Source organism: Apiospora marii (assembly GCF_038362585.1).
Source record: "Apiospora marii strain CBS 49790 chromosome Unknown utg000009l_segment0_segment0, whole genome shotgun sequence".
Classification (NCBI taxonomy): Eukaryota; Fungi; Ascomycota; class Sordariomycetes; order Amphisphaeriales; family Apiosporaceae; genus Apiospora; species Apiospora marii.
In genome coordinates this window covers 34,493-62,337 of record NW_027117381.1, presented here as the reverse complement: position 1 = coordinate 62,337, position 27,845 = coordinate 34,493, and the positions used below count along the sequence as shown (strand labels likewise).

Here is a 27,845-nt window from a genome sequence, read left to right as displayed (position 1 = left end):
CGATGTATGTATGGTTGATCTTTTGTGCTGGATTTGGTCAATCTGAGTCTGGGTTGCTGTCACTTCCCCGCCAATCGCGCAGCAAAGCAGATCCGCAACCAGACCAAGCAGTCAACAACACAGCTTGTCCGTGCCAACCATCGCGCGAGTTCAAGTATTAGATATTACTAAGTCTATATCTCGTTGCGAGAGAAACCTGCCTAATGAATGAACGACAAGTATGTACCTGAACCCGACCTGAACAATCTCCCCAAATCCAAATGCAGATGCGCGCGCGTGTAACACCAAATCCAAATGGGCAAATGCGATAAACGTACAACGTACAGACAAAAGAAATAGACCCCAGTAATGCCACCATCCATCTATATGCTCTCTTTCCTCTCCTCCCTCTCATAGTAGCTTAGGTAGATATGCTCAAAGTCCCTACTTCTTGTTCCCCGCCCCCGACCCCGTCTTACTCACAATCAGCCCCGCCAGCTCCGTGACATTGGCGCTCGTCAGCAGCTCCAAGATCTGCAGATTAGCCCCGAGCTCGCGCGTGATCCAGTTGCGCACCTCGATGGCCGTCAGCGAGTCGAGCCCGTAGCTGGCCATGCTCCGCTGCGCGTCGACGTCGTCCCGCGCCACCGACAGCACCTCGCTCAGCTTTTGTAAAATGCCCCGCGCCGCCACGTCGGCCATGTCCTCGGGCGTCTTGGCCGACCGGTACGCATCCCGGTACGAGACGATCTGGCTCGTCGCCCCAGCGCCGCCCGACGCGGCCAGCTGGGCCAGGGCCGCGGCTTTCAGGTGGGCGAAGCGCGGGTCGCTGGCGTAGTAGGGCAGGGCGCCCGTGGTGCCGTTGGGCACGAGCTTGAGGCCCGTCAGGCACTGGACCGGGCAGTGGCTGCCGCCGCCGCCCTGGCCCGACGAGGTGGCGACGGCCAGCAGGGCCAGCACCTCGGCCTCGGAGACGGACTCGTCGCCGAAGTTCTTGAGGATCTCCTCCTCGCGCTTGGCGTTCTCGGCAATGTAGCCGGCGCCGGTGACGGCCGTCAGGTCCAGGGCGACGCCCGGCAGGCCCTGGCGGTGGTGGTAGGCCGCGAAGCCGTCGAGGAAGGTGTTGGCGGCGGCGTAGGCGGCCTGGCCGCGGCTGCCCAGCACGCCGGCGGCCGAGGAGAAGAGGACGAAGTAGTCGAGCTGGGCGTGGGCCGACTGCAGCACGTTGTGCAGGTTCCAGGTGCCGTCGACCTTGGACCGCACCGCGTCGGTGAAGGACTCGTGCGACATGTCTTCGAAGACGCCGTCCTACAAGTCAGACGTAGATTAGTATCTGCAGATAGTGTAGAGGAATTAAGTGACTGGATGAACGTGTAAAAACTTACGTGAAGCACCATGGCCGCATGCACCACCCCGCAAACCGCCGGCATCGTCGCATTGCACTCGCTCACCAGCGACCGCACCGCCTCCTCGCTCGCCACGTCGCACGTCTTGACCACGACCGCGGCCCCATGCTGCTGCGCCGCCTCCCGGACCACCTTCCGGACCTTCTTGTCGCTGCCGCCTGACCTAGAAACCAGCACGACGTGGCGCGCCCCATGCGCCACCATCCACTTGGCCACGCTGCGCCCGAGCCCGCCGGTGCCGCCCACAATCACGTGGGTGCCGTGCGGGTTCAGGCGGGCGCCAGCCGCCGAGTGCGCGACCTTGACCTGCTCGCCGGCCCGCGGCGCGACCACGACGGGGTGGAAGCAGCCCTGCTGCACCATCTGCAGGCCCTTCTGCAAATCGGAAACGGGCAGCACCACGACCCCGCCGAGCGGCCGGAAGGCGCCCCGGGCGAACGCGTCGGCCACCGCCGCCAGCGCCGCGGCCATGACTTTAGGACGGGCCGTCGCCAGCTTGGGCAGGTTGACGGTCGTGAACGTGACGTTCTCGGCCAAGTGGTGAGTCGCGTCGCCGCGGCGCCCGCTGAGCGAGCTCTGGATCTCGACGATGCGGCCGAAGGGGGCGACGCACTCCCAGACCTTGGCCTCGTCGGCCGCGGAGCTGCCGTGGACGTTACCGCAAGAAGAAGTGAGGACGACGTCCATGCCGTGGTCCTGCGTGGCGGCCCGGACCTCGCGCTCAAAGTACAGGCTGGCCGTGCACAAGACGCGCGCCGCATCAATACCACATGACCGAATAACAACATCGCGGCGCTCCTCGTCGCTGACGACGACGTAGGCCTCGGCGCCGAGATGCTGCGCGACGTGGACCGCAGCCAGGCCGGCGTCGCCGCTGACCTGCACGAGCACCCGCTCGCCGCGCCGGACGCGCGCCACTTCCGCGAGAGCGTAGTACGCGGTGCCGAAGGCGTGGGGGATCAGGGCGGCGTCCTCGAAGGAGCAGCCGCGCGGGACGGGCAGGGCGCTGGTGCCGGGGGCGCGGGCGTGGGTGCCGAACTTGGCCTCGGTCAGGAGGCAGACGCGGTCGCCGACGCCGACGTTGGTGACGGCCTTGCCGGCGCGCGTGACGAGGCCGCTGCAGGGGCGCATGGGCAGGGGGGCCGAGGCCTGGTCGTTCATGATGGAGGCCACGTCGTCGGGGCCGAGGCTGCTGGCTTTCACCTCGATCTCTATTTCGTCGTCGTTCAGGGGCTGCCTGCTGGAAGAACCGGCGGCAGTAGAAGAATCCTCAAAGAACAACGCGTCGAGGGAGCCGTCCACTTCGGTCGCGAGCTGCACCTGGCGACCGGCCTGGGCGAAGGTCTGCAGGTAGGGCACCGAGGGCCCGCACTCGCGGTGCACCCTCAGGTCCATGTCGACGTCGGGCACGATGCGGGGCACGACCAGCACGCCGTCCTGCTCGGCGAACTCGACCTCGGCATCGGGGTCGTCCGCTAAAACAGTGCGGCGGAAGGCGTCCTCGATCAGCTCGGCCTGGCCGTCGGCGTCGAGGCAGCTGTTGGGCTCGAGGTCGAGCGTGACGGCGATCTTGCCGAGCTCGGAGCGGGCCGTACGCAGGAGGCCCAGGGCCATGTTGGCGTTGGGATTGGTCGGCACGCGGGAGGCGCCCCGCGTCACCCACAGCAGGCCGCCGCTCTGGACGACGAGCTGCTGCACTTTTTCGAACTGGGCCTTGCTGACCGATGCCAGCAGGTGCTCATCCAGCTCCGACAACACGACAAAAAAGCCCGTGTAGTCGGTCAGGTCGTTGAGCGACGAGACGTGGGCGGCGACGTCGGTGTGCTGCTCGATGACGCTCTTCAGGCTCGTGACGAGGGCGTCGGTGGGCGGGCGCTCGGTGACGATGACGACGCGGCGGCCGTGGGTGTCGATGTGGGCCTTGCTGACGCCGTTGAGCTGGGGCTCGCGCGTCTGCTCCCACTGCACCGAGAAGCAGAGCTCGCGGGGCTTGGTCGGCTCGAGGCGCGCCCTCCTGACGGAAGACAGCTCGACGCCCGCCATGGTCACCAGGGGCGTCTCGCTGCCGGCGGGGAAGAGCAGCTCCGTCGTGAAGGTCTCGGTCCTCTCGTCGCGGACCGAGTTGACCACAAACTTGCGGCCCTCGGTGGCGCGGTCGTGCTGGCCCGTCTTGGGCAGGCGGACGTGGATCTGGCGGATGGCCGAGGGCAGCTGGGGCAGGGCGACGCCCTCGATGCCGCAGCCGACCTGGGTGGCCTGCATCATGGAGTCGAGCAGGGCCGGGTGCAGGACGTAGCCGCTCTCGTGCTCGGACGGCATGCGGAAGTGCGTCTCCATCTGCGAGCACTGCACGCTGCAGTGGTTGTTGTGCACCGTCATGTTCTTCATCGTCCAGAACTCGAGCGGGTACGTCGTGCCCTCGGCCCCCATGTTGAGGTAGAACTGCGCCGCCGGCACCTGCATCGCGTCCTTGGGGATTGAGGGCGACTTGCTGCGGGACTTGTTGTTGCTGGGGGGGGGGGCCGGAGTGGTGGACGCCGACTTGGCCTCGACGACGCCGCGGCAGTGCTCCTGCCACCCGCGCTGGGGCTCGTAGCTGATGATGTGGAACTCGTCCTTGGGCGTCGTGCTGCTGCTGCTGTTGTCGCGGCACGGCCGGAAGTTGACCATCATCTCGACCTGCTGGTCCTCGAGCAGGAAGAGGTGCTCCTTGACCTTCAAGTCGCGGATCTCGAAGCCGGCCACGTCCTCGACGCCCAGCATGGTGGCCCGCTGGCTGGCGGCCTCGATGATCATGGACAGGAAGCTGGACGTGGGGAAGACGATGCGCTCCTGGAAGATGTTCTCACGCATCCAGGGGATGTCGTCCAGCCGGATGAAGTTGCGCCACGTCGGCTCCAGGTCGCTGCTCCAGTCGGCCAGCACGCCCAGCAGGTCGTGGCGGGCGAAGGGCTTGAGGCGGTGCTGCCGCGTGATGCGGCTCTCGTACCAGCAGCGCTGGCGCGACCACGGGTAGGCGTAGAGGAAGGGGATGAGCACCGGCTTCTCCGACTCGGCGCGGTGGTGGTTGACGTTGAAGTAGTCGAGCCCCTCGTAGCCGCGCATGAACAGCTGCCCGGCCAGCTCGAGGCACGTCTCGGTCGCGTCGCGGTTCCGCACGAGCGCCGACAGGTACGAGGGCGACTTGTTCGCGGGGAGGCCCAAGGCTTTGAGCGACTGCATGATGGGGCCCTTGAGGGCGGCGGCCGGGCCGATCTCGACGAGCAGGTCCGGGCTGGACTCCTGGGTCAGCTTCTGCAGGGCGCGGCTGAAGCGGACGGGGTTGGTCAGATTGTCGACCCAGTACTGGGGCCCCAGCTCGTCGGTGCGGATCTTACGCGAGCGGACCGACGAGAAGAACTCGACCGCGCCGTTGGTGTCGCACAGCTTGATGTTGGCAATGGCCTCGTGGTACGAGTCGGCAATCAGCTGCATGTGCGGGCTGTGGTAGGCCACGTCCACCTGCAGCTTGCGGTTGAACAGCCCCTTTTCCGTCAGCTTGGCCCCGATGATGTCGACGGCCTCGGCGTCGCCCGAGACGGTGGTGGACTCGGGCGAGTTCTCGCACGCCGCCACCGCCCGCAGACCACGCGGCAGCTGCTTCAGCATCGGCTGCAGCTCCTCGGCGCCCATGCCCACCGCCATCATGGCGCCCGTTACGTCGGGGTGGGTCTGCTTGAGCCGCACAATCGCCTGGCCGCGGTAGTAGGCAGCCGACATGGCACCCTCGAGTGTCAAAGCGCCGGCCGCGTAGGCAGCACCGATCTCTCCGCTAGAGTGGCCGGTGACGGCCGAGGGCTTGATGCCCCACGACGCCAAGAGGTCCACCAGCGCGATCTGCACGGCGCTGCAGATGGGCTGGCTGATGTGGGCCTTGTTGACCTGGGAGTCCTCCTTGGACCGCAGCAGCTCCTCCAGCAGCGAGAAGTCGGACCCGATGCGCAGCAGGTGCTGGTCCGCCCGCTTGACGGCCGAGGCGAAGACGGGATGCGACGCCATCAGCTCGCGGCCCATGGCGTGCCACTGCGCGCCCTGGCCCGTAAACACAAAGGCCAGCTTGGGCGGCTTGACCGACGCCCGCCGCGGCACGGCGTCGGCGCTGTTGAGGGCGACGGCCAGGGAGCTGCAGACATCCGTCACAATGGCGACGCGCCAGGGCATGTGGGAGCGGCGCTGGCACAGGGTGTAGGCCAGGTTGCGCGGCATGGTGGTCTGGTAGAGCTCGGCGTGCTGCTCGAGGAAGATGCCCAGCTTCTCCATGCTCTGGCGCAGGGCGGCCTCGTCGTTGGCGCTCAGCACGAACAGCCGCTTCAGCATGATGTGGTCGCTCGTCTTGGCCACGTCGAACAGCGACTCGCTGTCCTCGGGCGGCGCCGCCTGCAGGATGGCGTGCCCGTTGGACCCGCTGTAGCCGAAGTTGTTGACGCACACGTACTGCTTGGTGAAGCCGATGGGCTTCTGCCGCGTCGGGATCTCCATGTTCCACTTGGCCAGCGGGATCTTGGGGTTGGGCTGCTCAAAGTCGGCGTTGGGCACGATGAAGCCCTTCTCCAGCATCAGCGCCGCCTTGATGACCGAGATGATGCCGCTGGCGTTCTCCAGGTGGCCGATGTTGGACTTGACCGAGCCCAGCTGCAGCGGGTCTTCGCCCGTCCGCCCTTTGCTGACGGCACGGAAGATGGCCGTCGCCTCGATGGGGTCGCCGACGGCGGTACCCGTGCCGTGGGCCTCGAAGAAGCCGACCTTGGTAGGGTCGATCTTGGCCTGCTCCATCACGTTGCGCACCAGCCTCTCCTGCTCTTCCGAGCTCGGCGCCACGATACCTGGGGGTTCAGTCAGTATGTGGCATTGACATATGGGTAAGTAGAAATAGTTGTACGTACCAACAGTTCGACCGTTATGACTGAGTCCCGTATGGGCAATCACGGCACGAACATGATCTTTGTCTTCTAGTGCCTTGTCGAGAGGCTTTAATATAACACAGCCGACGCCTTCTCCTCGGGCGTAACCCGACTTGGCACGGTGATCAAACGCGTACGTCTTGCCAGACTCGGCGAACAGCCTGTCGATGGTCAGCTTCCAGGAGTCCTTTTTGATTATTAGACATTGCGCACATACCGTAACTTGGCCATGGACACCCACACGTCGGGCTGGGTGATGAGATGCGACGCCCCGACAATAGCCTGCTCCGACTCGCCGTTGCGGATGCTCTGCACCGCCATGTGCAGCGCGTGCATGCTCGAGGAGCAGGCCGTGTCGACGGTGAAGGTGGGCCCGCGCAGGTTGAAGAAGTAGGCGATGCGGCCCGCCAGGAAGGCGCCCTGGGCCCCCCGTCGGGTCGTACATGGGCGCGTCGTCGAGGTCGCGCAGGTTGCCCATCCGGTGCTCGTTGTCCGGGCCGCCGATGAAGACGCCCACCCGCTTGCCCGTGATGGCCTCCTTGGGGATGCCGGCGTTCTCGATGGCCTCGTACGTACACTCCAACATGAGCCGTTGTGTGGGGTCTGGGGAAGCATAGTGTTAGAATCAACATGGTACCAGTAGCAAGTGAAAAGAATCAAGGGCATACCCATGGTCTCTGCCTCCTTTTTCGTCATGTCGAAGAAGCCGGGGTCGAACATCTCCAGGTCTTGTGATATGAAGTAGCCGCCCTGTGAGTTGATGGTGCCCTTCTTCTCCGGGTTCGGGTGGTTGTAGGCCTCCTGGTTGAACCGGTCTTTCGGGATCTTGGACCACCCGCTCCGGCACTTGGTCAACAGTTTCCAGAAGTCGTCCGGCGTCGACACGTCGCCCGGCAGGCGACACGCCATGCCGACAATGGCGATGGGCATCAAGTCGTCGTTGGGGGACCCCATTGTGACTTATTTTTCGCTCTTCTTCTTCTTCGTCTGTTGGGTTGGAAACTAATGGACACGGAAGAACAAACAAATGCAGCAAGAAACGAACGGCAACAGTGTGACCTGGACTGGAGGAAGTTACCAAAATAGGGGATATAGTCCAAGTCAGCAGCAGTATAGAGGTGGTAGTAAGGTAGGTTGGCGTTTCTAGTGGTACATATATGGGAGGGTTCGAGTTATAGTAGTGACCGGCAATTACTGCCCTGGGGTTGGGTTAACTGCGTGGGGGACTGTGTGCTCCACTGGGGAAACAACGCCCCGTTGGTTAGTCTCTCGGAGGATTTCGTGCCTCTGTCCTTCCTTGGCGCGGCAGTCTTCTGGCGGCGTCGGGTTGCAGTCGAGGCTAAATGGCAGGCCCGATGACATGAATTGTCAGAGAGAGAGAGAGAGAGAGAGAGTGCGTGTGGCATGTGCCAGTTCTCAAGTGTAAGCTTTTGCGGAACAGACACCGTGGAGACGTCCTCGTCCATCGGATCAGCCAGCGGAGCAATGAAGTCTAAAGACGCCAATATCCCGGGTAAGAAGCACGATACGGTCCGAGCAGGGCGTATGTATGAGAGCGGTTGTTCCTGTGGACTAAGAAGAGGCCACTGGATGGGGTGTTTGGAAGGTCCAGATGTGGCGGGTGCCTGACGCGTCCAGCCATGAGCTCGACTGATAATCCCAGAAAGGGCGGCCAGGCCTGACATGACTTGGTCCAAGAAGGTTACCTGGACACATATCCGCCTTCGGGAAACCCAGGGCCATCTCTGTCTCGACAGCAGCATAGTCATGAGTCCTGACGGAACCACATGCCGACAGACCGGGATCGTTCCAACGTGCAGCAGGTGGGATTAAGCATTCCGGACAGGAGAATGGAGAAAGTCAGGACTCAGCAGTAGGTCGGACCTCCAAGCTTTGCACCAGCGAGGAGCCACCAGGCCGAGGGGGGGAGCACTAACACTGGCGCAAACCACCGCCCGGCGAGCTTAAGCGTTGAGGCGCCTGGGTGGCGCTTAGTCGTCGCTCGTGCTACGTCTGGTTAGGATGAAGCTAACGGTTAAAATTAGCCATGGCAGGCTCGACGCCATGGCACCTAGCGTCGGCTTCCAGATTCCCATCCTGTCTGCATTCCCAGTCTGGAGCCAAAACGCTCTCGTCGACGATTTGCATAACGCCCTGCCGGTTTTGGAGGCCAGCGAATGCAGGAAAAGGCGTCGGGGCCGGCGAAGACTCGATGCTTGTACGGGTTAGCGTAACCCAAATCCCCAAGATGGGACGACCACAAGCCGGTCCCAGTTGCTGACTAACCAGCAACTGCTATGCGGTTCACAGGTCGCGGAGGCAGATTCCACTAGGCCTCGACTAGAAGGCCAGTGCCGAAAGGGACCAAGACGGTTTGGAAGAGGCAAAGCTAAAGCGACGTGATGCCCGGTCCTGCAGGCCATCGAGGAGGATACTTATACATTTCGATGTTCGCCGTTTTCCTGAGTCGGGCAGTAAATCAGAAAGAGAATCGGATACGTTACGCCAGGAGACCTCATTTGCTACCTTACCAGGCCTTCTCTTAACACACCACCAGCTCAGTGTCTCCATCTCGACCAGCACATCCACCTATCCACCATGAAGTTCCTCTGCTTGCCCGGTGCTTACGGAAGCGCAAAGGTAAGAACCGGCTCTCCCTTATACGACCGTAACACACTATGACATTGAAGACGGGTGACTGACAGCGTCTGGAAACAGAACTTTGGCGTCCAACTGGGACCCTTTGCCAAGCACGTGGAGGATAGGGGCCTGGCCAACTTCACCTACACCCAGGGAGTGCACGAGGTGGACCCGCCCGCCGGTTGGGAGCACTACTTTGGCGCCCGCCCCGTCTACCGCTTCATCGACTGCACCAGCGGCGACGGCGGCGATGCCTTCGAGATTCTCCGGCGTGTGCGGCACATTCCCCGTGGTCTGACGCCCGAGGCCACCCTGCGCCTGTTCAAGAAGGAAGATGACGAGGTCTTCGACACGAGCAGTGCCCAGGAGGCCCTCGACTCCATCTTCAAGACCATCGACGAGGACCCAGAGGTAGATGCGCTGATTGGATACTCGGAGGGTGCCATGTTGGCCGCGTCTATCTGCTGCGAGGAGAACCGACGATTCGAGCAAGAAGGCATCCCCCGACGTATCAAGGTACGTAGTAGATCCATTCGCCTTAGTCCCTTTTTCTTACATATCACTAGTTTGCCATCTTCTTCGCCGGCTCGCCGCCCCTGGCCATCGAGGACGGCGAGTGTACCGCCAAGCTGGCTGACGAGTGCGGCCCCGTCATCGACATCCCCACCCTGCACGTCTTCGGCACCAACGACCCCCTCGTCTACTGCGCCGTCGCCCTGTACAACTCGTGCAACCCCGACACGGCCGAGCTCTACGACCACGGCCTGGGCCACCTGGTCCCCCGTGACGCCGACAACGTCGAGCAGCTCGGCGACATCCTGCAGAAGATCATCAAGAAGATCCAGAAGGCCGAGACGGCGGGCACGGGCACGCCCTGCAGCGAGTTTACCGAGTTCAGCGACTCGACCGACTGCAGCAAGTCCGACTAATCCATAGTAGCCGACGTCATGGAACCTCAATCAGGGAATGGTGCAAATGCATGCGAACCCAGAAGGGCAAGGGGCAGGCATGGATGAGTGAGTGGCGAGCAGTGTAATTCATCAGGATTGGAAATTGGCTCGGGAACGGTCTAAGGATGGATGTTTTTGACTTTACCACTACACGAACCACTGCAGATACCATACTACATAGGAACTGAAGTAATGCATCGAATTTCACGCGATCAATACGACCCCTATCCGATGATGCGGGCAGTAGCCGAGAGTAGTCTGTCGTTGGTCTCCTCTGACCGAGTGAAGTTGAAGTTGAAATAGACTCGCCCAGAGTGCTGCTGCTGCATTAGTGCCAGGCAGAGGCCCAGATGGCGGTTCAATCTAACCTAGAACCGTGTCAGAGTCGACCTAGAACGGCAGCCGCCATCACCTAATTGGAATATCCATGATGCGTGCAATTACTGCTTCCAACCTTTGACACTGCCGAAAAGGGAGATCGGCACAGTCGAGGTGCTTCCGTGGGGGCCACTAGATTTGGGTGATTGGGTGCTTCGCCCAGGCCGGCGGCTCTCGCTAGCGATTCAGTTTTAGCCACTGGAGCCCGGGTCTTATTCAGCAGCAATTCGGATTGCCAACTTGCCAACTCACTGAGTAATCCCTTTGACAGCAGCATTGTTGCGCCCTTTACCTGCAAAATCAATACTATTCGCAAGGAGAAAATCTTGATTATCGACGTCTAGACTCTAGGATTGAGCACACAGCATGACTTCCGCGTCGCTGGGTCGGGACCTCAGGGAGGCCTCTGACTGTTACAGCGGTCGAATTCCCCTACCTGCCCTTCTTGCACGTTCAATTGACCACCACTGAAACCAAAACCCAACCTCAATTACCAGGCTTACAATCACACATGGCGATTGCACCACTTCCGGTATCTGGTCTGTTCTTCTTCTGTCCTGCTCACTGGCCAAGCCCGGACACTGCTCAGACCCGAGTGCACAATCATGGAACCAGCACCCGGATGAGTAAGTGGAGTGATCTGAGCCAAGCGAGAAGCGAGATTCTGCCGATGCAAGATTGGCCCGTATCTGAGCCCGAGGCAATGCGACGTGACAGGTAGTTGCCAGCAGCGATCACTTCCCGAGCTCTCAGCACAAAACGATGCCAGCACTTCTCCAAGGTCACATTGGACCTGATGTGTGGACTCGCAAGTCGAGGACTACCTGTGCCCATTGGTCATACCACTTGGTGGTTCGCGATGCGGCATTGGTAATAACATTACTTATGCAACCATGCACGCCGCGGCAGCCGGCAGCCAGCCTGCATCCATCCCAGCCCCCTCCGTATCAGTGCTTCCAATCTGACAGTGATAAAGAACGCGATGCTGTGTAACCCTGAATGGAAGCGTCGGATCGGCATTTGTCAGATTGCACAACAATCCCCCAACGCGGCTTATCTCTCACCGCCGGACATGGACCTGTCTGTCCTGCTGGAGGATGCGATCCTACCTGCCTCCTGCCCAAGTCCGATGGAACGAGGATCGGCCAAGCAACGGCACAGGCGTGCGCTATCAGCTCGATAAGCTGCGCATTCATTCCCTGCACCACCGGGCCTTTAGGTTAGGCTAGCTGCCAATTAGATTCCATGAAATTGCCTGTCATTGCACCGTAAACCACTGATCACCACCTCAGCTGTACTGAGCTGCCTCATTAGGCCTAACGGGGCCCATCTGCACCGCAGCCTGTCTTGTATGTGTCTTGACGAGGTGCAGATGTCGTGATCACTATTACCTACACGAAAACCGGGGGCCTGATGATAGCTGAGGGGTCGCATGCAGCATCGCGGCAGGAATTGCGAAGTCGCAGCAGAAGATAGGTAATAAATAGAATGTCTCAGCACGAGTCCGCATCGCTGTCAAGTTTCCGTACTCTCCCCCCACACACTCGTTCAATTGCTCCGTGATCCGACGACTGCTGCCGCCGCAGCTGAAACCGAACTCCCGCCAGCATCAATAGAAGGCAAGACAAAATGCGCGGCACTCCCTCGCGGCTGCTCACGGCGGCCCACCTAGCCAGCTCCATCCTGGGCGCGGCGTGTGCCCCGTCGTCGTATGGCAACAGCAGCATCCCGAAACTGGGCGCCGTCGCGTCCGAGAGCTCCGTCTGCAGCCGGATCGGCGTCGACCTGCTCAAGGATGGGGGCAATGCGGCCGACGCCCTGGTCGGCACCGTCTTCTGCGTGGGCGTCATCGGCATGATGCACAGCGGCATCGGGGGCGGGGGCTTCATGCTGGTGCGGGCGCCCAACGGCACCTACGAGTTCATCGACTTCCGCGAGGTCGCTCCCGCCGCCGCCTTCGAGGACATGTACAAGAACAACACCGACGCGAGCCTGTACGGCGGCCTGGCTAGGTAAGTTTAATTGGTGGTCTACGCTACGAGATCACAATGTGGCATGCAGAGAAAACGTAGGCTTACACGACCTCTGGACAATTAGCGGGGTGCCCGGCGAGCTGCGGGGCCTGGAATACCTGCACAACAACTACGGCGCTCTGCCCTGGGCTCAGGTCATGGCGCCCGCCATCAAGGTCGCCCGGGACGGGTTCCGCGTCACCGAGGACCTGGTCCGCTACATGGACTCGGCGGGCGGCAATTTCTTCACCGAGGACCCGTCGTGGGCCATCGACTTTGCGCCCCACGGCTACCGCGTCCGGCTCAACGAGACCATGACCCGCAAGCGCTACGCCGACACGCTCGAGGTCATCGCCCAGGAGGGGCCCGGCGCCTTTTACGGCGGCGCCATGGCCAAGGCGACCATTGCCGCCCTGCAGGCCGCCAACGGGACCATGACGGCAGACGACCTCGCCAACTACACGGTGGCCCTGCGCACGCCTTCCAACATCACCTACCGGGGCTACAAGCTGACGGCTTGCGGTGCGCCCGCCGGCGGCTCCGTGGCCTTGAGTGCCCTCAAGATCGTCGGCGGCTACGAGGGTTTCGGGGACGACGCGCAGCTGAACCTGACGACACACCGCCTGGACGAGGCCATCCGGTTCGCGTACGGCGAGCGCACCGCCCTGGGCGACCCCTCCTTCCTCGACGGGATCCTCGAGTACCAGGACTCGATGCTGTCCGACGCGACCGCGGCCGAGATACGGTCCAAGATCTCCGATACACGAACCCAGAATGTGTCCTACTACGACCCCCAGGGCCTCGAGAGCCTCGAGACGCCCGGCACGAGCTACGTCGGCACGGCGGACAAGAGCGGCCTGGCCATCAGCCTGACCACGACCATCAACACGCTGTTCGGGTCGCGCGTCATGGTGCCCGAGACGGGCGTCATCCTGAACAACGAGATGAACGACTTCTCCATCCCGGCCGCGAGCAACGCCTTTGGCTACATCCCCAGCCCGGCCAACTACATCCGCCCCGGCAAGCGCCCCCTCTCCTCCATCTCGCCCACCATCGTCGAGAGCCCCGGCGGCCGGCTGTACCTGGTCGTCGGGTCCGCGGGCGGCAGCCGCATCATCACCGCGACGATCCAAAACATTCACCACGTCCTGGACCGCAACCTAACAACCCCGCAGGCCCTGGCGCAGCCGCGCCTGCACGACCAGCTCGTGCCCGACCAGGTCTCGTTCGAGTACGCCTACGACAACCGCACCGTCGCCTACCTGCGGGGGCTGGGGCACAACGTGACGTGGGTGGCGCCGGGCCAGAGCACGGCGCAGGCGCTGCGGATGCTGCCCAACGGCACCTTTGAGGCGGCCGGCGAGCCGAGGCAGCTCAACTCGGGCGGGTTCGCAGTCTAGCGCCGGGGGAAAGGGATCGCGCCTTTATGATGGTTCGCCGTAGGGGTTTGATTTAGATAGAAGTTACCTAGATAGCAAGCCTGACAACCAGTGACGGGAGCTAGTAACGTGGCTTCGCAAATCGTACGTCACTGAATATGAAGGAAGCCGTCCAGAAGCCAGGTCGCTCCATGTCGCTCCATGCCATCCCATGTTTTGTTTCAGCGGCTGTCAGCCTCAACTGCTAGCCCAATGCCGGCACAAGCAGACAAGTTCGGCTGCTGTTCCTGGCCCACACACGAGCAAATGATGCCGTCGCATGATTGGTGGAGTTTCTAAATTTACCCCGGCGAAACACTAGCCCCCTTTCAGATAAACAAGCCCAAGCCCACTGTATCCCCTTCAGGCCCTGGTCCCCCCATGCTGAAGCCCCGTTACCCCCTGTTCTTCTGCCCTGTCGCAGGTCGCCCAACTGCCGTCGATCGCTCCTGATCCGGCGCCTGCCGAATCTTGGTTCGCGCCCGCTCCAATCATGGCTGCTCACAAACCACCAGAAACTGTCCGGGCTGCCAGTTTCCAGTCAAGAGAGAGATCCGGTTTCTACACGGAACAATTGTCTTTGATGGTCCTTGCAGTGACTCTGGGTTTCTCCGGTTAGTCTTTTTCCTCCCTATCAATTCGATTTCCAATCTCGTGCAATCGCCCTGTGCCAGCCCACTGTAGCACAGGACCGTAGCAGCCAGCCCCATCCGCGGTTCGTCTAATAAATTGCAAGTCTGCATTTCATGCGGGGCCCTGCTCGGGTGGTGCAGAAGTGGTGCGCCCCTCGTTGCTGGACGTTAGGCCGTTAGCTCCCATCCTGGCCCATAACAACGACATTTCCCTGGGCCGGCAAGGCCACTTAACTTGACCCCCAAATCAATGCGGAATGTCGGGCCATGGACCACGAAGACCCTCGGCAACCGGTTCTTCGTCGGGCTGGGATCGACATGGCAGGGCGAACCGGCGTCCCCTGTCCAGAAAGCGGGCGTGACAGCGGCAGAACATAAAGTCGAGAAGCACCCTCGGCTCATGGAAGAAAAAAAGAGAACTACAACCACAGGAACCTCAGCTTCTCCTATCACACTCATTCACTCATTGATTCGTTCTTTCATCACCGACCCCCCAAAGATCATAGGAGTCAAGTCATCATGGTCCGAACCGGCCTTTTCTACAGCGCCGCGGCGCTCCTGCTCGCCTCGTCCACGCAGGCCCTCGAGTCCGTCACCAACTGGGGCGGCTCCAACCCCAGCAACCTGAAGCTGGACATATACGTGCCCCGGAACAAGGCCCCGAGCCCGGCCCTCATTCTCGCCGTAAGCTTGGCCTATCTTTCCAAACTTCATCGATGAACTTCAGCTAACATCAACCGACAGCTCCACCCCTGCGGCGGCTCGGGCCAGGCCTACGCCTTCCAGGCCGACTACAGCCAGGCGGCGGAGCAGCACGGCTTCATCGTGGCCTACCCGACGGCGACCAACGACAGCAACTGCTGGGACGTCAGCTCGCCCATCGCGCTCAAGCACGAGGGCGGCGGCGACCCCACGACGCTCAACAACATGGTCAAGTACCTGACCCAGAAGTACAACGTCGACAAGACCAAGGTCTTCGCCACCGGCTCCAGCTCGGGCTGCATGATGACCAACGTCATGCTGGCCGTCTACCCGGACGTCTTCGCGGCGGGCTCCTGCTACAGCGGCGTCGCGGCCGGCTGCCTCGTCGGCTCGCCAGGCAACAGCCCCACGACCTCGGACCGCACCTGCGCCAACGGCCACGTCAACAAGAGCGGCGCCGAGTGGGCCAAGCTGGTCAAGAGCTTCTACCCGGGCTACAGCGGCAGCTACCCGCGCATGATGACGTTCCACGGCACCGCCGACAACCTCGTCTTCCCCGCCAACCTCGACGAACAACTGAAAGAGTGGTCCGCCCTGCTCGATGTGGGCTTCACCATGAACGCCACCAACCAGCCCGAGCCCGGCTACAAGAAGATCGTCTACGGCGACGGCTCCAAGCTCATGGGCTTCCTGGCCCAGAACGTCGGCCACACCGTCCCCGTCCACAAGGAGCTCGACCTCCAGTGGTTCGGCATCACCGAGGGCCGTGTTTAAGCATTTGCTTAAGTGACGGGTAGCCACATGAGATGGTGTCTGCCACCCCACATTTTACTGTATATATTCTTCCTGGACATAGAAGACAAGATTACGATGTTTCGTAACTTTCGCACCTACACGTTCCTGCCTTTTTAATCATGTGCATGCTTTGTGAACTCGCTTCCATCCTCAAGAACCATTTGCGAACTCGACATTGATATATCCAATTGTGGAGTTTGTCACATGTAAGTGGTGTTAATCTGAAAATAGATACTGATTACTCCAATTACTACTTAATTTCTCTTACTATCTGCATGGCTACTCGTCGCCCTGGCTCCTCACGGCACCGTCTGCGGCGGCACGCTCGACAGCGTCGGCACCACCTTCTGGATGAACCCCGTCGCCCCGTCAAAGTACAGGCGGTCGATGGTGGTCTCGCGGTGCACGCCGTCGCCGCCGGGGATGGCGAAGCGGTGGTAGGCGATGTACCAGTCGTCGGTCCCCGGCACGTTGATAGTCGTGCTGCCGCCCGTCGCCAGGATGCCCTGGGACTCGTCCTTCTCCAGGATCAGCCCGCGGTACGTCCACGGCCCCGTCGCGCTTTCGGAAGAGGTCGCGTACCCGACGCGGTAGTTGGGCGAGCCCGTGTCGTCGATGCAGTACGTCATGTGGTACAGCCCGTCGCGGTACACCACGAAGGGCCCCTCGCGGAAGTCGGTCAGGCCCTCGATCGCCGACAGGGTGTCGGTCTTGACGGAGACCATGTCGTCGCCCAGCTCGGCCATGACCGGGTTGCCGTTGCCCCAGTACAGGTAGTACTTGCCCGTCTTGGGGTCGTAGAAGGCGCCCGGGTCGATGGCCTGCCCGGACTTGACCCGCTCGCCGTTGGTGATCATGGCGGTGGGCTGCGCCGTGAAGGGCCCCTCGGGCGAGTCGGCGACGGCCACGCCGAGCGTCTTGCGGTCGTAGGTCGGGTTCTGGCCGCTGAAGTAGAAGTAGTACTTGCCGCCACGCTCGATGATGGTGGGCGCCCAGGCGTTGCCGACGGCCCAGGGGACGTTGCCGCTGGTCCCGTTGAGCGTCAGGATGGGCTGCTCGCCCCGCGTCCAGGTCACCAGGTCGTCCGACTTCCAGGCGTAGAAGGTGTTGCCGCCCCAGCCCGCGAAGCCGTCCGTGGTGGCGTACAGGTAGTACGTCTTGCCGAACACGGCGATGTTGGGGTCCGCCCACAGGCCGGGGAGGACGGGGCTGCCGGCGCGTTTCTCCAGAGCGAGAGCGGGAGCAGTAGTATCGCGCTTGGCGAACGCGCTCGCGAGTCGGGACCGCTCGGCGGCCGTGATGGGCATGACCGTGCCGTGACGGGGGCTCGTGGGCAGGTTGTGGGAGCTGGACACCTTCCAGTTGGGCTTGGCGATGTCGTCCGTCTCGAGGGGCACGTAGTTGCCGCTGCCGTACTCGTCGACGAAGAGGTAGTACTTCTGCCCGTTCACGTCGCCGGGGTTGGCCTTGAAGACGGTCGGGCCCTCGACGGCACCAAGACCCGCATTGCGGCCGATGCACGAGGCCACCGTCGTCCAGTCGGGCCCCAGGGGCGCCAGCAGCGTGTCGGAGCGCTCCTGGATGATGTCGGTGCAGCCGGTGGCGGAGCCCTCGTCCTTGGTGAAGCGGTAGTAGGCGTTGCCCGCCTTGAGCACCGTCGTGTCGATGCGCGAGCTGCCGGCGTCCTGCCAGACCTGCGCCTCGCTGAACGTCTTGAAGTCGCTCGTCGTCGCGTACATCATGCGGTGGTAGGCGCTGCTACCCGTGTGGTTGGGGTCGTTCTCGGCGAACAGCGCCGACGCCCAGAAGACGACGTACTGGCCGATCTCGTCATCATAATAAGCCTCGGGGGCCCAGGTCATTCCCGCCGTCGGGGGCGAGACCTCGACGTGGCGCTGGGCGGACCAGGTGACGAGGTCCTTGGACTCCCAGATCTCGAGGAAGCGGCTGCCCGTCTTAACGGCGTCGCCCCACGAGGTGCCGGAGCCGATGGACAGGTCGGTGGCGATGAGCCAGAAGGTGCCGCCGTCGACGGAGCGCATGACGAAGGGGTCGCGCAGGCCCTTGGTGCCCATGGTCGACGTCAGCACGGGCTGCCCGCCGTTGAGCTCCTGCCAGTCCAGCGCATTGTTGCCGTTGCTGGCGGCGAAGTGGATCTTCTCGCCCTCGACGCTGTTGCCGGTGAAGTAGGCGAAGAAGTAGGCCTCGTACTCGTCGGCGCGCGCTTGCAGCGCGTCTTGGGCCTTGGACCAGCTGGGAATGGCAGATCCCCAGGAGACAGAGGCCGTGCCAAGGATGGCGGACAGCAGCAGAGGTAGGGAACGCATGGTGAGAGCTTGGTCTCACAGTTGCTGGGATGCGCAGTGTAATGCAGTATAGTGCTGCTCAATCAGACGGGCCCTGCATGCCGGAACTGATCGGCATTGCGCATCCTCCCCTTATATACACATGGCTTTCACATACCAAGCTATATATAAACACACATATACAATTGGATCTCTGCTGGTGGTGGACCGCCCTCGGACATGCTATCGGCATTAATGCTGGAGCTCTGGGGCTCTCTAGAGGCCCGGTCCCTTCTCGCCCAGTGGGCCTGACGCCATTGCGCATTCGTTTTTGCACTCGCTTTAGCGGATGATGGCGCAAGCCTCGTTTCCAACCGTCGCAGTCGCTGGGGGGCTTCATTTTACCACCAATCCAGGCGCGAAACGTCGGAAACCAAGGCATGTTTGTTTTTGGTTCGGGTTGCGGGAGAGAAGGAGGTCACGAGTGCGACCTGTAAAAGTCGAAGCTGGCTGCTGATCATTGCCCCCGGGGGCTCTAGAACAGATCTGGGCGAGATCTTACTCGCTTACGGGCATTTCTTTTCCCCACCGCGGCCATCCTTCCAGGGGTGTCTCCCCCGCAAAATACGACAATGCGCGATCCCGTGATTTCTTTCCATTTGTCATGGGCTGCATGGAAACAAGAAACACGTCGGGTTTCCTTCCTTTGCGAGAGCCGCGGGGCTTCCGGAGCCGATGGCCGTGGGCTTGCCAATTCTCTTTCCCATTGGCAGAAGGGCCAATTGGAAGCAATGATTGGGCCGCTTCAACGACGGCGCTACCCCAATGACGGTCAATAAACAGCCAGATGACCTCGCCAAATAGGCAGGAACCCGGACTTGCACATGGCTGCCGGAGCCTCTTATGTGCCGAACCTCGGGATGTGATTTCTACGACGTCAGCGGTGGGAGAGCTTGGCGGCATGCGCGCTGCGGCTGTCAGAGTCGAAGAAGTTCTGGCGGAGCTCCAAAATGTCAATTTGCATCTCTAGCATATCGAAGGCCTGCTCTCCCATTGAGTTAGGCGCCCACCACAGCCGAAGAATATATTGTTAAACATTACGTATTACGAGAACATGACCTCGTTTACTCTCGTTTGTATTCGGGACTAAGTGGAATGACATGGAGCCACAGGTGATGTCAATCAGCAAAGTAAGATCCTTCCTCCCCTGCCTTCAACAATCTTCACCGTCACGCCAATCCCCGGGTGCACATGCGATATCCTCCTTCACACCTTTCCCCCTCGCATCTGGAGATGACCTCCTGGCCACGACGATGACCGCCTCCAAGACACGGCTCCGCGCCCACCAGTCAAAGACGAGCCGGGCCAGGTTGAGCGAGCCCAGCGCCAGTCCCACGTCCTCGAGGTCGTCGCCCCGCCTCCGCATGTACCGGGCCAGGGGCTCAAACACGTCCCCGGTCACGTCGTGGAGCTCGATGCGGTCGCCGTCGTACCCAGCCTCGACCAGCATCTCGGCGTACCGCGCGCGAGTCAGGAAGGGGCCACCGTCGCCGACGGGACAGTCCCCCAGCCACGCAACCAGCTTGAGGATCCACCGCTGGTGCCACGCCGCCGAGTCGGACACCAGCATGTCAAAGGCCATGAAGGACGCGTTGAGGTCCTGCGCCGCCAGCGACAGGACGGGCTTGCGCGACGGGTGGAAGTGGTAGAGGGAGTCCAGGGCCAGCACCCACGTCTCGTCTGAGCTGTGACTATTGTTCTTCCTGTCCTGATCCGCGCTGGCATGCCTGAGCGAGGCGACGGCGCCGCGCAGGTTCTCGGGCCACGAGTCGGCTCGCGCCGCGTCTTCGCAGAAGAGCTGGACGTCCCGCTTGTTGCCCTGGCTGCTGCTGCTGCACGAGGGCCCCAGGCGGTTCTGCGCGAACCGGTACTGCCGGTAGTTGAGGGTGATGCCGACGTACTTGAGCGGGATGCGGGCCAGCTGGACCAGGTACGCCGTCTGGTCGCCGCAGCCGAAGCCGAGGTCGAGGATGGAAAGGCGCTTGAGACCAGACCGTAGTTTGGGCGTTGGCGACTTGCCCGTGTCGTCGAGCAGTTTGGCCTTTTTCAGGACCTCGACCAGGAGCGCTTGACAGGCCGTGGGAAAGTCCTCCGTGTCGCGCCTGGTGAACAATATTCAATCAGCTCACCAATTCTAAAAACAACCGAATGTTGAAAAGACAGGCACTACCAGAAACCCATGTTCATCCACATGGACTTGGCGGGAGCTCGATGTTGAGCCGGCCATGCTCGAGGCCGTACAGCCGGTCGTTTCGTTTGCCAAACCCCCAGTCCGTCGCCGTTGGGCGGGATAATTGGATTTTAGGCCATCGGGGGGCCAGCACTCCGACGAGAAACCCCGCCAAAACACACAAAACAGGAGAGCTGCTTAGGAATGACAAAATCGCCCACATCTTTCCCAACGAAAGAACGGTAACGTGTGTGCGGATGAAAATTTGATCATTCGAAGGGTTTTCGCCGACTATGGGATCAGTTTTGTGAATTGGAAAATTGCTTCTTCTCGAGTGTTTACTCTATCTCGAGTGTTAGAGACATTGCAAGACACGCGAGAGACACGGCACTTGTTTTTATTGACTTTTCGCTCCCGTTGGCGTCGGCGTCGGAGCGCTGCTCGTCGTCAGCGGGGATGCAGCTCGAGGTCAGTCTGAGCCGTTTGGCGGTTTTAGTGGACAAGCCACCTAGAAGTTTCAGCAGGCCTGGCCTGTCAGTTCAGAAGCTCTGCCGCTGCATGGGGGGGATATGCATGGCTCGGCCATCTGTCTGTCTCTTTCCAGAAAACCAATTCCTGGACTTACATGTCTCAATGCGGTAACATGACGCAGGTAAGAGTAATTGAAAATTGCCTTATCACAAATATCAATAATTGATCTTGTATTGCCCGGGCAGATGCTATGTGCTTACAAGCAAATATGCAGGCCAAGACCGCTCCCAACTCTTCCCCAACCTGAGGGCGTTAGGAGCAAAGCAGAGAGATTCCTGTCACCTACAAAGTTACGACAAGCTCCAGGATCGAGTGCAATAGATACGTCGCAGAAAACGTGCAGAGTTTGGTCAAATTATTTTAGTCGTAGAGCATCTAGAGGATGATTCGCATCTGTTCATGCGCATCTGAAAGTTGTTTCAAGTCACGACTGGCTATCCCAGGGCACACGCACGCCAAAGTCCTGCGCGACTCGAACCGCCGACACGACGCAGCCCTCGAGAAGAACCATGCCAACCCAGCACCAGCCGCCCGCCAACCACACCCCGTCATCGCCGTTGCGCCAGCCTGCGTACTCGTCGGGCTTTGTTGACCTCTTGCTCGTCACGCGATTGACCGCCTCTCGGCTTTCCGGCGTCCGCAGCACTCTCCAGAACGCCGCGCGGTGGAGCGGCTCGAGATGGTCGAATCCGCCCGCGATCGAGGTCGCCACCACGGCGCCGCAGCTGACCGTGTGTAGCGCTTCCGTGCAGCCCGCCCCCGTAAATTGCGACCGGAGTAGGAGGGTGTCGGCGACCTGCGCGTCTATGCCCGCCGTGTCGTGCTGCTTGTAGCTGTGCTCTGTGACGCGCAGCTCCGTGGGCTCGTCGGCCCCTTGTAAGACTGCGCATTCGACGATTCGGGTTGGTATGCATGCCATGGTGGACCGGAGGGGAGCGTACACCTTGGCCACCGCACCCGGGTCGATGGCCAGCACGATGCGGTCGAAGATGTCTTCCTCCTTGGCCAAGCTGGCACCTGTCCCCGTTTTCCAGACCAGTCGCACTCGTGAACCGCACGGCTCGACACGGAGCACCTCGGACGACAACCGTATATCCTGGCCCGCTGATAGGACTGACACGACATCTTGGACTCCGTGCGACACCACGAAGTGGTCCCTTCCAAATCCTTGCCGCTGGTAACCCGTCAAGTCGCTCGCCGGGGACGCCAGCAGCTCCTCGTGCGAGCAGGTCGCCACGCTGGACATGAGGGGAACCAGATAGCGGTGGACGAAGCGCCGCGGCACCCTCGTCCGCTTCAGGTAGGCTTCGTAGCTCTCGCTCGCGCGGGGCTCCACGAGAAAGCAGCATAGCGAGAACCACGCGTAGCAGGCCAGGACGAATACGGTCTCGAGAAGGTGGCCGATGGCGTCCGCCCCGGGCGGGCGAACAGGGAGTATCCGGTGATTGTTGGATGAGTGAATGAAGTAGGGCGATTCTGCTAGTGGTTTTGATGGCGGCAATTTCTCGTCGTCTGTCCGTCTACCGTGTTGAGACACGTCCGAGAAGGCAAACAGAAAGTGCTTGGCGTGATAACGAATCCCCAAGTGATCGTACATGGCTATCAAGTTCTTGTAGAACCCGCCCGCGAATGCTCTCAGGGGCAAATCCACCCGGCTGCACGTTCCATCTCGATCGTCCATCAAGGTCACCGACGCGGCATCCAATGATATGTGATCGCCCTTTCATTCACAATTAGTTCCAGCATCACAGACGGGAGGAGGATCTGACGACTTGCCTTCTCGAACAACGTGACCGAGTACCGCTGGAGCTCATCTTGTCGGAGGAGGTAACCGGTCGCCAGGCCCGCCATGCCGGTTCCCACAATGGCCACTTTCATCTTGTTGTCGAACGGCGTTGTGGTGACGGCCATTTCTCCCTTTTCCACCTCTCCCTGCTCGGTTCTCGCTAGCCATGATGGTTCTTTGGCCATTTTTGGATAGGTACAGAGTGATCATGCACCAACGCTTCTCATTGTCCTAAGTAAATTGCGAAGTGTTACACCAGCACCACAGCTTCCCTCCCGAAAAGTACTACAAAAGAGAGAGCTGATCACTTGGGCCTAACCTTGTGGTACAGAGATCAGCACAAAGTCAACACTCTATCCTCTGTTGGTGGAAAACAACAAAGTGGCTTGATATCAGTCTGCAGCAAGAGCCGGTTTCATCCCAAATCAAGCGTTCAGCGGCCGCCGTTCGTCGACGGATGGAATCCAAATCGATGTTTCTCAATCTCGTGTCCTAGGAAAAAGCTGCAGCTAACTACCAATCGATGCATATGCGGACAGCCTGCATCAACTGAGCTACAGTGGCCGGTGGAGCATATCCCACGCGACACAGGCATTTTGCACAAATGGTGGGAATGGCGTCGCCCAGGTGATGTCTGCGTTTCGGGTTAGACTCGGCAGGGCTTTTCTATGGCTTGAATCAGGATTCTCCTGCGCGAGTCAGGGACGAGGGTTCAGACCGGCCGTTGAAACTTTGCCCCGTCTCTACTCAAAAGCTATTTTTGCCGCAAGTGCATGAGAGGGGACTGAGGCTGAGGCTCAGCGGGTTGAGCTTCGTCCCGAGTTTTGGTGCTGCTTGTTATCGTGAATTGGTTACACTCGAATGAAGACCAAAGTGTTTTCGTTGCGACGGGCACATCATCACCGCCATTACTAGGAAATCAACAGGTGTGCTCGAATCCATTGCGGCAATTCCCGCCTGCCCTGTCGCTTCCCTGAGTACTACTGCATGGCCCCGCCCCCGAAATTGCATCAGGTACAAGACGGAGCGGCAGTGGTGTACGTTATTTTGATTCGGTGTGTAACGGAATACGACCAAGTTTGTGGCCACTGCCCCCAAAACCGCCCCTATTCTTGCTGCAGTGGCTTTATTAGCTGGAGATGCTCCTGATTGGTCCAGCATTTCTGCATGGCAGATGGGTAGGACGACTTGAGCCAAGCGGGGGGCGTCATTACATAACAACATGCCTATCAGCAACAGAACAGACAGTCGCCCCCAATGCCATAGGTGCGTGTTTATGGGCACAGGAGCTGGTAAGAGGCACCCAACTCAACAAGGCAACGAGCGACCGAAAAGGTTACACAAGAGCCAGATTGGACCGTCACATGGACAATGTCTTTGGGGGCCGGATAAGCATTGATGGAATAAATACAACTTCCGAATACCGAAAAACGTCTCACCTGCATTAAAGATTCTAAGGAACGGCAGCTGAATATTTCCGTTCTTCTTTTCGTATAACCCCTTAATCATGTGAAATGCATATCGTCGAATCTAGTAATCGGTGCGCACATATTGCGTTGGGGTACCTTCATGATGGTACTCGAGCTGAATAGGAGTCCAAGACAGCAGGCTGAATTCATCGTCATTCTGGTGCTGACGCCGCTTGGAATCGCGGTGACGATACTACGCTTCATCGCGACCTCCCGCAGTCCACGCAGTCCGGGTCTGGAGGACTGGATGGCTATGTCGGCCACTCTTTTCTTTCTTCTTACAAATATAGGCGGCTTGAGCGGTATGTGTCATCTTACCCAACGACTCTCTACAATCCCAGTCCCTAACTCTCAATCGGACACTGCGAGCAGCAATCGGTATTCTCAACGGGCGCGACATCGCGACAGAGATCGCGGAGGCCCCGGACAGTTATGGACATGTACGCAAGGTCTGTGACGACAAGATACCCATCCTCATGTGCTCGTCCTGACACTGACTGATGGTGTTCCAGTGGAACCTGGCTAGCCAGTATTTCTACTTTTTCCATGCACTTTGTGTCAAGTTGAGCGTCCTGGCCCTCTACTATCGGATATTTAGCATACGCCGTGGCTACAAGATCTGGATTTTCGCACTGGGAGCTTGTCAACTTGTGCTAGTTGTGGTAGCTTGTGTCCTGCAAGCCTTCCAGTGTCGCCCGATCGCCATGTATTGGAACCCGTCTGTCCCCGGGCAATGCACGCCGCCAGGGCAGGTTGCTCTTATTGGCGAGACCCCCAACTCGCTCATAGACTTCGCCATGGTATCGCTCGCCATTGTCATGATCCGGTCGCTCCACCTTCCACAGACTACCAAGCTCAAGCTTCAGTTCCTGTTCGGGCTAGGAATCTCGTGAGTTTTAGATAACGAGGCCTTGATCCGTGTTACTGATGGGTCTCAGAGTTGGGATTATCGGGTTTGTGAAAATCGCCGTCACTCACTCGGTGACTGCTCAAGGTAAGAAAGGGAGCATGTGGAGCACCTTTGTACGATGATCATATAGGCTGACTCGGTGATTCACTTACAGCGTCTTTTACCATGGTCGGCATCTCCGGCTGCGTTCAGATGTTTGCCTCGTTACTTTGCTGCTGCCTGCCGGTGGTAAACAACATTCTCCCACCTGCCAGTTCTTGGAAACGCGTAGTTTCGCGGGTAGCGAACTATTCTACTTACCAAAGACTACCGAGACGACAGGACCCGGATCCAACTGACAGCAGTTATCATCCGGTCGAAATGAATACTAGCCCAATGAGAGGTTAAAACTGGATTGATATTGCTTAAGAATCCCACAGAACTAGGGGCACGGTATAAACAACAGCTATCCTTGCACTATGAATCATTAAGAAAGTAGTCGTACCCAATCCTCCTATGCCCTCGCAACAAACCTGACGCGAAACTCGGGCTTCACCACCATCCCCCAGCCCCTCAGGTCCCGATCCATATCAATCTCCTGCCCCGAGACCATCTCCAGATCAAACACCCACAATGTCTTGGCTACGAACAGCCTGCTCTGCCACCAGGCAATCTCTTGGCCGGCGAACATTCTCGGTCCCATGCTGAACGGGTGGAAACCACCGCGATTGTCCCCGTCGAACTGCGGGTCATGAAGGGGGTGGCTTTTAGAGAGCCAACACTCCGGGGGGAACCGCAGGGGATCCCGAAAGTTGCGCGGGTCCCGTCCCTTGGCAAAAGTACTGGACTGGCAGACGACCTGAGGAGGTATCTCATTAACAGATTTACATTGACAGAAGACTCCGCATCCACATAACTTACCCCTTTTGGGATCCAGTCCCCGTCGACGGTGGCGCCTGGACTGACGACCGGCATTCCGGTGAGAACGTTGGGCATGACGCGAAGAGACTCCTTGAGACAAGCCGTCAGATAGGGTAGCTTTGCCGCCGACCCGGGGTTGATTTCATCATAGCTTCCGAACGCCCCTCTGATCTCGTGTGTCAAATCCCCGAGAATGTTGGGGTTGAGAAGGAGATGGTAGATGGTGAAGTAAAGCCAAACCGCCGGGGGCTCATAACCCGCAATGAGCAGTTGGCCCGCGACCCGTTCCAGGTGCCGTCGTTCGTCTCGATCTTTGGGGAGCTGACCATCGTCCGGAACCATCTGCTCGATGAAGTCGAGATGCAGGTCACCAGAACCCTTGAGCTGAATGCGCCTTTCAAGCTGCTTACGGCTATGGTCCCGGATGTGCGAGTGTGGCCGCATCACCGTGAATAAAAAGGGGTATTTCAGTGGACTGATAAGGGGGAATCGCCACGACATTTGAATAACCACCAAAGCCTTGTTGAACCCGGCGAGGATATCGAGGTACGGTGGCGCTTTCACTGCGAAGGGCGTAAGTTTTACCTACCCCAAGGCTGGTGGGAACATAAGAATACTCACTGTCTTTCAAGGCATTCATCTCCCTGTTGTAAGCCATGTCGCCCGAGATATCCACGCACAACCAGTTGGTCCAGGTGGGCAAGCTCACGCCCTCGGGAGCAGAGCCTAGATCTTTCATCCGTTCGATGAAGAGGTCGATGTGGCGGTGCAGCGTCGGCTCTTTGGCTCTGAGTGCAGAGCCCTTGAACGCAGGCCCCAGCTGTCTGGCCACTTGGCGATGCCGCGCGGGATCCCATTCCCAGATGAGACCCCCGCGCTTATCGTTCCCGTGGTTGTTGATCTGCGTCTTGGGGAATAGCTCGAGGCTCTTGTGATGGTTCCCATAGAGATCTTGTAATCGTCGTGCGTGTTAGCAGGTATTGCAGAGATTACCCACTCGACCTTGGGGAAAATGGTAGGATGGTGCACTTCACCTGCAAAAGCCTGTGGACTGGCAAAAGCCAACTCATTTGGCGCAACTCGGACGACGTCACCTTTTGCCCGAGGTCAGTTGGAAGCGAAGACAGTCGAGACTCTGAAAAGCACACATACCATATTTCTTCAACGCATCTTCGACGGCCCAGGGCCACCGACCTTGTAGCCTGATCGGAACAGGGTCAGCGACGGTGCTCGCGTACCAAGGGACTTGATTTTGCGATTGACAGCTACAAGATGAATGGGGTTGGTTCTCTTACGAATGGAAGGTGAGCCAGATGTCGGATACGGCAGCGATCCGGGGGTCGGGATACTTGGATAAGGGGTGGAAGTACAAGCGCCAAACTGCTCGCAACGCCCAGAACGACAATAGCTTCGATCAGTGTTAGACAGGAATGTGTATTTCGATTACATGAGAATGGCCAGGTACTTACACTTGCAAAAATAAGAGGGAGCTTGGGTTGAACAGCTGCTTGGTCGAGCAACCAGTTGATGAGCGGCTGCGGCATGGCCGGTTATATCTGATGTACGACAGTATATGGCGATACAATGAAGCGAAACTATGATGAATGTGGATTTGGGAAGTCCCAAAGCATGGAGAAGAACAAGGCGAGTGGTTGGAGTGTGTGTGTCGATGCAAGGGATGGGCCATCAAGCACCGGTTGCCGGCCTGCTGGAGGGACTGCTCGCATGATCGACCGAGTCACATGTGAGAGTGGAGCAATGGATGTTGGTGGTTGGCCCTGTAACTACTGCTGTAACGCTGTTGGTTCTAGGAAGGCAGGCATATGTGGGAAATTACTCCTCGGTTCCAAAATCTCGGGACAACTCCTATGAATTTCGCTCG

The 27,845-nt window shown here is 59.8% G+C and overlaps 8 protein-coding genes across 8 annotated transcripts; 3 read left to right on the top strand and 5 right to left on the bottom strand.

Annotated features, from left to right (window-relative positions):
* Nucleotides 1-423: 423 nt before the first annotated feature.
* PG985_011497 (uncharacterized protein) lies at nucleotides 424-7,279 on the bottom strand (the record flags this gene model as incomplete). The annotated part of the gene is made up of 5 exons (XM_066831264.1): nucleotides 424-1,287; nucleotides 1,365-6,247; nucleotides 6,308-6,500; nucleotides 6,543-6,928; nucleotides 6,994-7,279. 5 exons carry the CDS (start codon nucleotides 7,277-7,279, stop codon nucleotides 424-426), a joined length of 6,612 nt encoding a protein of 2,203 aa, XP_066679314.1.
* A 1,644-nt stretch (nucleotides 7,280-8,923) lies between these two features.
* PG985_011496 (uncharacterized protein) lies at nucleotides 8,924-9,894 on the top strand (the record flags this gene model as incomplete). Its single annotated transcript, XM_066831263.1, has 3 exons — nucleotides 8,924-8,965; nucleotides 9,044-9,481; nucleotides 9,532-9,894. The coding sequence occupies 3 exons, from the start codon at nucleotides 8,924-8,926 to the stop codon at nucleotides 9,892-9,894; spliced, it is 843 nt and encodes a 280-aa protein (XP_066679313.1).
* Nucleotides 9,895-11,922: 2,028 nt separating this feature from the next.
* Nucleotides 11,923-13,705, top strand: PG985_011495 (gamma-glutamyltranspeptidase; the record flags this gene model as incomplete). The annotated part of the gene is made up of 2 exons (XM_066831262.1): nucleotides 11,923-12,305; nucleotides 12,391-13,705. The coding sequence occupies 2 exons, from the start codon at nucleotides 11,923-11,925 to the stop codon at nucleotides 13,703-13,705; spliced, it is 1,698 nt and encodes a 565-aa protein (XP_066679312.1).
* A 1,169-nt stretch (nucleotides 13,706-14,874) lies between these two features.
* On the top strand, nucleotides 14,875-15,831 carry PG985_011494 (carbohydrate esterase family 1 protein; the record flags this gene model as incomplete). The annotated part of the gene is made up of 2 exons (XM_066831261.1): nucleotides 14,875-15,039; nucleotides 15,100-15,831. 2 exons carry the CDS (start codon nucleotides 14,875-14,877, stop codon nucleotides 15,829-15,831), a joined length of 897 nt encoding a protein of 298 aa, XP_066679311.1.
* Nucleotides 15,832-16,151: 320 nt separating this feature from the next.
* PG985_011493 (uncharacterized protein) lies at nucleotides 16,152-18,179 on the bottom strand (the record flags this gene model as incomplete). Its single annotated transcript, XM_066831260.1, has 1 exon — nucleotides 16,152-18,179. One exon carries the CDS (start codon nucleotides 18,177-18,179, stop codon nucleotides 16,152-16,154), a length of 2,028 nt encoding a protein of 675 aa, XP_066679310.1.
* Nucleotides 18,180-19,350: 1,171 nt separating this feature from the next.
* PG985_011492 (uncharacterized protein) lies at nucleotides 19,351-20,424 on the bottom strand (the record flags this gene model as incomplete). Its single annotated transcript, XM_066831259.1, has 2 exons — nucleotides 19,351-20,299; nucleotides 20,375-20,424. 2 exons carry the CDS (start codon nucleotides 20,422-20,424, stop codon nucleotides 19,351-19,353), a joined length of 999 nt encoding a protein of 332 aa, XP_066679309.1.
* Nucleotides 20,425-21,322: 898 nt separating this feature from the next.
* On the bottom strand, nucleotides 21,323-22,869 carry PG985_011491 (uncharacterized protein; the record flags this gene model as incomplete). Its single annotated transcript, XM_066831258.1, is given in 2 exon segments — nucleotides 21,323-22,618; nucleotides 22,630-22,869. The coding sequence occupies 2 exon segments, from the start codon at nucleotides 22,867-22,869 to the stop codon at nucleotides 21,323-21,325; spliced, it is 1,536 nt and encodes a 511-aa protein (XP_066679308.1).
* Nucleotides 22,870-24,806: 1,937 nt separating this feature from the next.
* On the bottom strand, nucleotides 24,807-27,507 carry PG985_011490 (uncharacterized protein; the record flags this gene model as incomplete). The annotated part of the gene is made up of 10 exons (XM_066831257.1): nucleotides 24,807-25,031; nucleotides 25,216-25,245; nucleotides 25,403-25,430; nucleotides 25,576-25,901; nucleotides 25,964-26,526; nucleotides 26,585-26,891; nucleotides 26,957-27,057; nucleotides 27,116-27,165; nucleotides 27,259-27,371; nucleotides 27,433-27,507. The coding sequence occupies 10 exons, from the start codon at nucleotides 27,505-27,507 to the stop codon at nucleotides 24,807-24,809; spliced, it is 1,818 nt and encodes a 605-aa protein (XP_066679307.1).
* Between the last annotated feature and the right edge of the window lie 338 nt (nucleotides 27,508-27,845).